At 35.1% G+C, this 10,273-nt stretch overlaps 2 protein-coding genes across 4 annotated transcripts; one reads left to right on the top strand and one right to left on the bottom strand.

The window, feature by feature from the left end:
- Window positions 1-2,491: 2,491 nt before the first annotated feature.
- LOC111411743 (transcription initiation factor TFIID subunit 13-like) lies at window positions 2,492-4,753 on the top strand. Of its 3 annotated transcripts, none has more exons than XM_023042327.1 (6): window positions 2,502-2,633; window positions 3,487-3,605; window positions 3,777-3,814; window positions 3,938-3,997; window positions 4,100-4,174; window positions 4,441-4,753. In XM_023042327.1, the coding sequence occupies exons 2-6, from the start codon at window positions 3,503-3,505 to the stop codon at window positions 4,549-4,551; spliced, it is 387 nt and encodes a 128-aa protein (XP_022898095.1). In that variant the 5' UTR covers window positions 2,502-2,633; window positions 3,487-3,502; the 3' UTR covers window positions 4,552-4,753. The 3 variants fall into 3 exon arrangements, with proteins under 3 accessions (XP_022898097.1, XP_022898095.1, XP_022898096.1); XM_023042328.1 differs by having other exon boundaries at window positions 2,503-2,633; window positions 3,491-3,605; XM_023042329.1 differs by lacking the exon at window positions 4,441-4,753 and having other exon boundaries at window positions 2,492-2,631; window positions 4,100-4,231.
- A 207-nt stretch (window positions 4,754-4,960) lies between these two features.
- LOC111411742 (dnaJ protein ERDJ3B-like) lies at window positions 4,961-9,731 on the bottom strand. The gene is made up of 10 exons (XM_023042326.1): window positions 9,457-9,731; window positions 9,197-9,345; window positions 8,941-9,070; window positions 7,854-7,965; window positions 7,190-7,306; window positions 6,969-7,055; window positions 6,670-6,729; window positions 6,493-6,570; window positions 5,567-5,638; window positions 4,961-5,411 (listed from the first exon to the last, which is right to left on the bottom strand). The coding sequence occupies exons 1-10, from the start codon at window positions 9,522-9,524 to the stop codon at window positions 5,253-5,255; spliced, it is 1,032 nt and encodes a 343-aa protein (XP_022898094.1). The 5' UTR covers window positions 9,525-9,731; the 3' UTR covers window positions 4,961-5,252.
- Between the last annotated feature and the right edge of the window lie 542 nt (window positions 9,732-10,273).

The raw sequence follows: 10,273 nt of genomic DNA, 5'->3' as shown, positions 1-10,273 counted from the left end.
AATTTATCAGTTTTGATTAGATCAAAATAATATTTCACATCGTTAGGCATTATGGTCGGGAACCTGATGGGTTGCACACAAAAGAGAATTGGGAGATTGTAAATTGCCAATTAATTAATTCATCCAATCGTTGGATAAAATTAATTGATTGGATTGGTTATTTATAGCCTCGAATGAATTGATTGGATTAATTAATTCACGGACCGAATTTAATTAAATGAATTAATTAAATATTGGACCGGAACGGGCCGAGCCCGTTTGGGTTATATAAATACATGGTTAGGGTTTAAGATCCATAAGGTTTTCATTATTCTTGCTGGCACAAAAGGAAAAATCTTAGTAGTTATAGTCTATTCTCTGTGTGGATTTCATTGGAGGCTAGACAATTGAACAGCTGTGGGAGGTAAATTCAAGTTGCTGGAAAAGAATAACGCAAAGGAGTTTGCAAAATCAAGAAAAAGGTATATTTTTCATCACAGTTCTTATCTAAATACAAAGCTGAATCCTGGTGAGAATTGAAACTGTTTATTTCCGCTGTGCATGTTTAAGTAAATTCCCAACACCACCAAGGTTCCAAAAAGTCAGGTTTCCTCTTCCAACACGTCTCCTCTTCCGGCATCCATACATGGAATATTTGCATCACCAATCCATCTCTCATTGCGACATCAGCTTTTCTGGTGAATTGTTCACGCTCGAGTTTAAATAACAGCGCAGGAATTCCAATATGCCCAGATTTTAGTGCTCGAAATCGATTTTGTGGATAAAGACATTCCATAAATATGGATTGAGATATGATTTGAGGATTTCTTGTGTGTAATGAAGATTCTGGGGTTTTAATTTTTCAATTTTTGGTTTGAAATCTGTAATAGTGAGCTGGGTAATTGGGGTAAATGTGGCAGGGAGTAATTGGGCATGAATGGGGGCGAGATTATGGGTTTGAGTTATTCGGTATGTTTGGAGGAAAGATTTCAGCTTCTAAATGGATTATTTGAGGGGTTGTGTTTATGATTTGCCATTTCTATTTATACTACTCATATTACAGTAAATCTGGTTAAAAAATTATTGTAATATAAAAAAGGAATTTTTATTTTTATTTTTAAGGTAGCAGGTGAAATTCCCTCCTCCTCCTTATTATTATTATAAGTGGAAATTACATAAAGGCCTACTTTAAAAGATCCAATTTCAAAAACAAGATGCAATGTTTATTTATACAAAAATCAGATATTAATTTAAATATTATAAATTAATATTTTAATATTAATAATAATATTATAAATTAATCTATATACATACACCCTACCATATATATCCCCATTCAAATCCTAAATTGAAGTTTCTCTCTCCCTGCTCTTCTTCATTCTCTCTGTACCACCGTGCATCGCCGTCCTCTCCTTTCTCTCTTCACCATCCATCTCTCTACTCTCAGATCGCTGTCGCTACAGTTGCTATAACAACCCAAATACGCAGTGATGATACGGTACAAGCAGCAAGGCGCGCGAACGGTGGTGTTTGAGGGTGGATTGGTGTTGGTGGTGGTGGTGGTGGCGCCTCATGGAGGTAGCTGTGGGATTTGTGTTTATTTCATGGTAGTGTGTGGTTAATAGTAAATGACAATGGTGGTGGTGTTGATGGTGAGATTTTCAGATCGGTTTGTAGATGTCGCAATTGCTGTTGATGTGACGGTGAGGTGGTGATTCTACCGACGATGGCGATGGCGCAGGGGGTTATGGTGTGGCGGTGATTTAAGGTGTGATATATGGAGAGCAAAGATGGTGGTGTAGTGGATTGGGGTTAGGTAGGGCGCGGCAGCGTGGTGCTTGTTTCGGCGATGGTGGTGGTGGGATGGGGTTAGGGTAGGGTGCGGTGGTGAAGTGATTTGTGACCAATATTTGAATGATTGGGACCAACAAATTGACTAATTTGTGACCAATAAGTAATACGTGACCAACAAAATATGTGATTGATGAAATATGTGACCAATAAATTGTGACCATAAAAATAATTTGTGACATATGAAAATTTTGATTTGTAAGTCTGTGATCGAAAAATATTATGTGACTAACTAAAACGTCAATTTGTGACCAAAGTACATAAATATGTGATTTTAATATATTTAATTAATAAAATATATAATTAATTAAATTTAATAATTATCTAATTTTTGAAATTTGAGACTTTTATTCTTAGTTTTGAAACGATAGATACTTATTTTCTTACTTATGAAATTTTTTCATATTATTATTTAGCATCTCAGTAGGCCAGAATTTTATTTTAGGCCCAATCTAAGAAGGCCCAACTTTGTATTGAGATGAACACACCGCCGATGGGCGATGGCCGGTGAATTAGGCACGGTTCAGAGCAGGTTTTGGGCAGCTGCAAATGAGGCCCATGCCTCAGGCCCAACAAGTAAAGGGGCCTCAAATTTTATTTTTTATTTTTTTATTTTTTCTTTTTGATACCCTCGTTGATATTCTCCTCTCTTCCTCTCCCTGTGCTGGTGCATTCGAGTCTTCGAGAANAGTCTTCGAGAAGTGAAGATCCAAGAAGGCCGAAAGCCCACTTCTCTTTCAAGTCTAAACCGTCCGTCGCCGACTCGCCAGCCGCGGTTGAAATTTGGGTTTTTTGCTTCAGGTGTATGTTTTCGGATAGATTCATTCTTGGAATTTCTCGCTTTTGTATCTCAATTTGTGATAACGTCTTTTGGTTTCATTGAATTTTCTTGTTTTCTGATGGATTCTTTTTATTCTGAATTTAGTACGTCAAATTGAAGTTGCAATTAGTCGCTGGGTTAAGTTAATTACTCTCGTGCATGTGGTTTTGAAGTGTTTTCATTTGGGAATTATGTGATTAGAACTTAGTTTTATTGCTCTGGATAATTATTTAATGGAAATTTCTGTGTATTTTCGACGTGAGTTTTTACCAAAGCTTCCGGAGTTTGAATATATTTATTCAGTTGTCAAATTCATCAATTGAGTCTACCTGGAATAGTGTATGATTATATCATCAATGATGATATTTTCCAGTTCATTTTGCGTGTAGTTTTTCTAGAATTCTGGTAAATCTGTTCACATGTTATTTTCCCTGTGGATTTGAAGTAAAGTAAAAATCTTTTTCTGTGTCATGGACCTGAAGATGAGTTTATGCTGTTTAATAGTTTGGTTTATTGGTGATCATATGGCATTCTACTAAAAAGTGTCTGAGAACTCTTGCTTTGGCTTTGTTGTTACTAATGCATATTCTGTTGAGCAACTCGGCGAATCTTTACAGTTTTGTTTTTATACAATTGTAAGATTTAGGAAATATCTTTCATTTTGTTAACTTTTCACTTCATCACCAGTTCGGGAGATTGGGAGTAAATCGAATGGACATATTAATTGTGGTCAAATGAGCCAGGGCTCTGTTGCGCTTAACTGTTTATCAGGAATTATATTTGGATTTTATATTATGTTGTCAATATTCACTCCACGTTTGCACCTTGGATGAAAGGTAGAAGTGCTTGAGGATGAATAACAATACTGCTGGACCTTCCTCCAAATCAAGAGCGGGAGCGTCTCAACCTTCTGAAAGCTCATTTAAGCGCAAACGTGGAATGTTTCAGAAAGATTGTGCGATTCTCTCTCACTGTTAATTTGTCTTTGGAGTTCTGAATATGCATTTTTTTATTTTTATCTAATTATTATTTGATGTGCTACGACAGTCCAGCATATGATGTAGTCTTTGGAGTTCTGACTATGCATTTTTTTTTAATCTAATTATTATTTGATGTGATGCAACAGTGCAGCATATGATGTATGGTTTCGGCGACAATCAAAATGTACGTCGGGTTTACATTTTTCTCTTTCCCTTTGAAAACTTTTATACTTTGCCCTGAAGTTTCTGGTTTTCTAAATTCTAATCTTACCTATAATTCTTTGGTATTTAAATCGATGCACTACAGCCACTTCCAGAGACCGTGGCACTTGTGGAGGATATTGTGGTTGAGTATGTAACAGATTTGGTGAGTCATTTTTGTTCTTTTCCTATCTCTCTAATCATATGAACTGGTTTAATTTGCTGTAAACCTGCAATTCCATGTCAACCATAACTGTGACTTCTACAGGTCCATAAAGCTCAGGATACTGCATCTAAAAGAGGAAAGCTTTTGACCGAGGATTTTCTCTTCTTAATTCGCAAGGTACAAATCTGTGGCATATGCCTAAGGCATATAAAATTATGAAGGAGATACTTGGATTAGGTTGGTAGGCAATATATGATGGACTTTTACATATGATAGAGCTAAAAATTAAATAAATATTTCTCATTTTTGACAAATTTTTTTTAGGAATTATGGAGATCTGCATGTCATTTTCTTCTTTGCAATTGCCATTCTCACATACTTTGAACTTTTAGCTGCTCCGATGAAAGTATGACAAATTCAAATTTCCATAATGGATCTTGTAGGATGTGCCGAAACTTAATCGATGCACGGAATTGTTGTCCATGAATGAAGAACTGAAACAAGCTAGAAAAGCTTTTGAGGTAGATGAAGAGAAACTTGCTACAATTGACTGATAGCCTAATGTGCACTTCAACAAAGATTCAAGCGTTTGTAATTCTATTATCAATTAAGATTATATTGAATCTCTATGTTAATTCACAAGCATACAGGCTAGAACATCGCTTGCTATGGTATTCTTGGCGCTATTTTTGAACATTTTTGCTAGGAAAATTGAATAAATATAAGGTTATTATAAATATTTGGGATTTTTATTAATCTATCCTCAATTTTTTGGTCATGTGCCCTTCTACTTGTGCTTCATGGTCCCTTATTGTAGCAGGCATGATATTGGCGTCCAGGAATGTCTTTGCTTTATTAAACACAACTGGTTTTCAGAGGCTCATAGCTGAGAATTCTATAAAATCCTTTCTAGGCAATGTCGCAAAATAAATCATTAAATATCGCATTGTACACTATCCAAACTAACATAAAAAGTGATTAGATATCATGGAAATATTGCGAGAGGCATATCAAAAACCTTCAGCATAAACGAAATGCAATGCACAATAACAATCTACAACTCAATGCTATGCTATCTAGTCCCTCAACTCAGTTGAATATAATATCAATTCAATAGCAGTACACGAAGAAAATGACACATTTTACTGCCAAATTCAGCTCTTAAGCTACGAAGGTGTGGTTTGAATCTTCCACATGAACGGCCATGTAACAACGGGAAATATTTTAGATCGATCGGAGTAGAAAACTGTAACTTCTATCCAAGAACTTCCTTGATCTTTGTTTTCTGGTCCTCCGTTAGTGAAGTGGGAAACAAAACCTCAAACATGACATATAAATCTCCCTTCTTGTTGCTAAAATGTAACGGCATCCCTTCACCTTTAAATTTCCTTACTTCCTTGGGCTTTGTAATACCCTGAAGAGAAGAAAATACACATCTATATTATTCGTGTTTCGGACAATAGAGCTCACACCCTACTCAACAAGTTTGTGACTAATTGAAGCAAGTGAATAGGATATGTTTAGCCCAAAAACACAAATTAAACGAAAAGAAAATTGGGCAATGCTCACCTTAAAGCTAATATCCACGAGATGATCATCAAGGTGTTTAATGGTCTTCTCAAAACCGACAAGGGCTTGCACCTGAATGAAGAGAGTGACAAATCAATTAATGTCTTTTATCAACCAAGTATGCAACAATCATGCTGAATACTACAAGAAATATATTAGTGTGGTAAACAATAAGGAGACTGGAAAAATCAAAGCCATGCATAGGCTAATTGCACTACCCTTCAACGGTCCTTTACCATCTCATGAAGCTATCAAATAACAATAGTAGTTAACGCTATAAATAAACAATTAAATGGCTAATTTTACTATTTCTGTGAGTAATACAGAGTAGATACCAGCGCGCTACATGACGAATAACACTTGTACAGAGACAGAAGTAATCTCTATACTTTCTGCAGGACATTTTAAATTTGCACCAACAGGAGGCATACAGGATGGAGATATCCAAAAGTATCCAAAAGTCAGCCTATATAATATCAAATTATACTGATAAACACTATCTACACCTGAAATCCCAGCATCAGACATATGCCTAAATGTGAATCTGTGCCTCCAAAATCATTTTATCAGTCTTTCATGCGGATACCTTATCACAACTTAGCACTCGAGCTACGAAAGTGTATAATCAACATTTTGCCAAAATCTGCCATTGCATGGCTTCTAAAATAGTAAATGACATAATACCGAATTAAAACTGAATTTGTGAAATACAGAACTAAAAACGTATCTTCCAAACCACATGATGATTTCTTACACAATCAGTTACAATGTAACAACTTTTTCTATAGTAAGTTTTTACAAAGTTCTGCCCAACTAGCACAAAAGTAATTTACAAATAAAGAGCACATTTGGCCCTAACCAAAATTAGAGAAGGCAGAACAAATTGTTCAGAAAGCAAGATTGCATAATTGATGAAAGAACAATACCAAAGTAATTGTAACTGTTGTACGGATGTCATTTCCTTCCCTTGTGAAGACATCATGAGGTGCAGTACGGATGCGAAACTGTCCAAAAATGGCAAAGCAAGTGAGACGGAATAATAGCCATCCAGAAAGAACTAAATAGAAGCTGGTCAAAAACCACACAAAAGCCAAGGATCTAACCTTCAGATCTCCACCTTCACCATCTATTTTGGGCTCACCGTCCTCATAGAAGACCACTTCCTGTGATAAGAAGCAATAAGTGATTTGGAAAGACTAAAAACTAATGCACTTAGTAAGACCAGACAAATGCGTCGGAACAAAGAAATATGTAAAGAGAAAATCTCTATCGATCCCTTCCCAAGCATAGCTTGGTTCATCTAGATGAAAATATTATATAGACGTAGATTTGAACATATATTAAAAAGATAATAATAAATAAATCTTAGCCAGTCATAAAATTTATGCTGATGAAAGCTTACTTGACCATCTTGCATGCCTTTTTCAACATCCACGGTGATAAAATAGCCTTCCCTTTCATACTTCACATTTGGGCATTGTTCGCAGACCTGGAAAAAATAAATAAATAAATTTATAGCATAGGAATACAATAGCTAAATGCAAAATCCAAAACAACCAAATTGGAAGGACATCTTCCTTTGAAAAAGAAGCCATTTGTGCTATTTTCTTGAGAAAAACATACCTGCTCGGTCATCTGCTGGAACATTCCTGGACCAATTTGCCTGTGATAAACTTCATTTCTACAATTGCATTGTCTTTTCCCTGGGGCTGGTTTTATTACGTTTTTCTCTCTCCACACCTAATGGATCTCACAAACAACATCATTGACATGAGAACGTAAATTAAATATATCGTAGTGGCAATTGAATAATTTGAATTCTGCAAAACCAACTCAATCTTGCTCAGTGTAATGTTAGTTGTATTTGATGCCATGTGACAGCTCCTTCAAATTCTGAACAGACTATGTTAGAATCTTTAGTCATTGGTGATAAACTTTTCATTTTTTCGAAAGCAAGCCAAACTTAAATCCTATAGACTCTTTTCAGTATCTGATGAAGCAATAAGTGAAATCATAGGACAAAAATGCTGGTAGCACAAAACTTTGGTATGATGTTTTGCTGCATAAACTAGTAAATAAAAAGAGCAAACATCCATTTAGGACAAGCTATTATATTCTAGCTTAAACAAATGAGTCCAAGAGTATCTCAACCATTCAGTCAGACTGATAATTCATCTGTAAAAATAAAGGTGTCTGTTGTTATGTATTAGAGTTTTCACAGTACTTAATGAAAATAATATATGACTAAGCTTACTCCTTAAAACCTTAATGTGTATATGTCCATTACCTTCAAGGAACCCCCCATATATAGATCTTCTAGCGTCGCATCCAATTCAACAATCACATCATCTCCTTTCGCAATGTTCTCTTCCTCTTCCATTGGACCTCCACCAAAGAAACTGGAAAAAATCTATCCATGTCACATTATGGAGTTCGGACAAAACATTTGATAAAAGAACAGAAAGAAGAGAATGCCTGCACAACCGAGAGAAAAGCTAACAAAACAACCAAATAGGATTACAGGGATTTCCAAATCAACTACTTGTGTATTATTTCATTTAATCCGCTAAGTTGCAACAACCAAAAGTGACTGCTTTCTTGTCTCCATGACGGTGAATGTTGGTCTGGGACTTTAACAAACGACCATAGGCTAAACTGAATGGAAATCATAGCAAACAATATAAAGGAAATGAAAACTAATTAACATCCTTCCACCATCTATATATGGTTGGCACGAAAATGAGGTAGACGATAGAAGTGGATTAAAACCCTCATGAGGGGTTTGCCATTGCTTAAGCATTCTATCTTTATATGCCCTCTTAACTCTTAAAGCGAGTTCTTAAAGCTTACTTGACAAAGTGGAAGTGTTTGTAGACTTATAGTTGCTCAAAAAATAAAAATTAATAAATAAAAATGAAGAAGAGAGAATCCTAAATTTTCTAAACGGATTGAAGCACCTGAGATGTTTGAGCTTACAATGCTTAAACTCTTAAGTGCTTACATGAACTACAACTTCACAGCACTAAACAGTGCTAATAGTTAAGCACGTATACTCAATAAATAAACACTGCCACTGCCAACAATACCTTTGCAATCTCCTTGAAAAGATTCAATAATATCCAGTTATGGTTGGATATTTTGCCATGACAATGAAAATCTTCATTTTTCTATTTCTTTTTTTTTTCCCGTCTTTTTTTATTTTTTTTTTATGGCATGAAAGAACCATGGCATGGAAGCTAGATGCACGAAAAGGCTTCTAATGGACTTGATCGGGCAATAAATATAAGCCAGAAAAAGAGGTAACGATCATAGCGCATCAAGTCAGAGCAGAAATAACTAATTAAGTAGAGCAATATATAGAATTAGAAACTTACGAGCTAAAGATGTCTTGAATGTTCATTCCCCCACCTCTGCCACCACCACTTGCAGCATGCTGTTTAAGCCCATCTTCACCGTACCTATCGTATATACTCCTCTTTTCACCATCCGACAATACTTCATAAGCTAAATAATTCAAAGCAATCAACACGGTCACGTTTTTTTAATAAACAAAATGATGCTATTTCAAGCAATGAATTTCTTAATGATCATGTAGATATACGGATTATCAAAAGAGAAATAAAGCAATACCATTACTGATTTCTGCAAATCTCTTGTTAGCTTCTTCATTTCCTTGATTCTTATCAGGATGATACTTCAATGCAAGCTTTCGATAGGCTCGCTTTATTTGCTCATCTGAAGCGCCTTTAGGCACTTGCAGAATCTCATAATAACTCTTCCTGAGAACAATTAACAATCAATCAAATTAGATCATAACAAAACATATCACCGTTATCACGTATGCATACAAACATACGACTACTACTGTAGCAAAAATGTATGATACTTACGCGGAAATGGCAATTACATAGCATGAGAAAATGCAGAAGAAAAATAATTTTGATCTTCGATGCGCCATACTGTTATGACACGGAAATCAAAACTCTTCCACTCCAAAATCTAGGGTTAAAAATCGGATCTAAAAATTCATAGAAACAAAAAGTCTATCTCGATTTGCTTATGTGTGTCTTACAGGAACTCCTTACTCGTATAAATTTTTGTGGATAGTAAATTATTATTACTATCAAGAAAAATCTAAAAGCAAATGTCGAACCGCAGAAGGGGTGGTTTACTTTGCTAAGACGGGCAATTCTAACAGATCGCTACGTGGTGCAGAGGGGCCTAACCAATGAGAGTGCGCTCTAACTTGTTCTGACCAATAATTTAGTGACACGTGTCAAAACCAATTGGCCTTTTCCAATCGGGCGGGTGACGTGGGTCAAAGTTCCTCTGAAGACTACAAAATGTTTTTTCCTTTTATTTTAAAAAAATTTAAAGGAGAGAGCCAATTCGATTTGCTTTCAGGAAAAAAATTGTGGATTTCTCGACTTTCTTTTGGGAACACCTAGATAGATTTTAAATTAGGAATACCTGAATTATTTTTAAAATATTATAAATTCTAATGAATTTTGAGAATTCGAATAAATTTCCACAAATTTTATGAGAATTTTATTAACAATAGAGAAATTTCAAAAGATTTTGTTGTATGTATATTTAATTTTGAAATCTATCCAAATACTTTAAAATCTTTTGATTAATGAAAACCTTATAAATTTAGTAGTGTTGAGGATACTTGAATTTTAAAAAATTTCATTAAAATCTTAGGGT

The sequence above is a fragment of the Olea europaea genome, chromosome 16 (assembly GCF_002742605.1).
Source record: "Olea europaea var. sylvestris chromosome 16, O_europaea_v1, whole genome shotgun sequence".
NCBI lineage: Eukaryota > Viridiplantae > Streptophyta > Magnoliopsida > Lamiales > Oleaceae > Olea > Olea europaea.
Note: the sequence above shows the minus strand (reverse complement) of the source record. Positions and strands in the feature narration are given on the sequence as shown.

Excerpts from the sequence above, each read along its gene's own strand:
- LOC111411742 (XM_023042326.1), bottom strand. The coding sequence starts at position 9,524 with ATGGCGCATCGAAGATCAAAATTATTTTTCTTCTGCATTTTCTCATGC. Across the intron at positions 9,346-9,456 it reads TATGTAATTGCCATTTCCGC|GAAGAGTTATTATGAGATTC; the intron begins GTAAGTATCATA and ends AATTGTTCTCAG. Across the intron at positions 6,730-6,968 it reads AAGGCATGCAAGATGGTCAA|GAAGTGGTCTTCTATGAGGA; the intron begins GTAAGCTTTCAT and ends TTCTTATCACAG.
- LOC111411743 (XM_023042327.1), top strand. The coding sequence starts at position 3,503 with ATGAATAACAATACTGCTGGACCTTCCTCCAAATCAAGAGCGGGAGCG. Across the intron at positions 3,606-3,776 it reads TGGAATGTTTCAGAAAGATT|TGCAGCATATGATGTATGGT; the intron begins GTGCGATTCTCT and ends GTGATGCAACAG. Across the intron at positions 4,175-4,440 it reads TTCTCTTCTTAATTCGCAAG|GATGTGCCGAAACTTAATCG; the intron begins GTACAAATCTGT and ends TGGATCTTGTAG.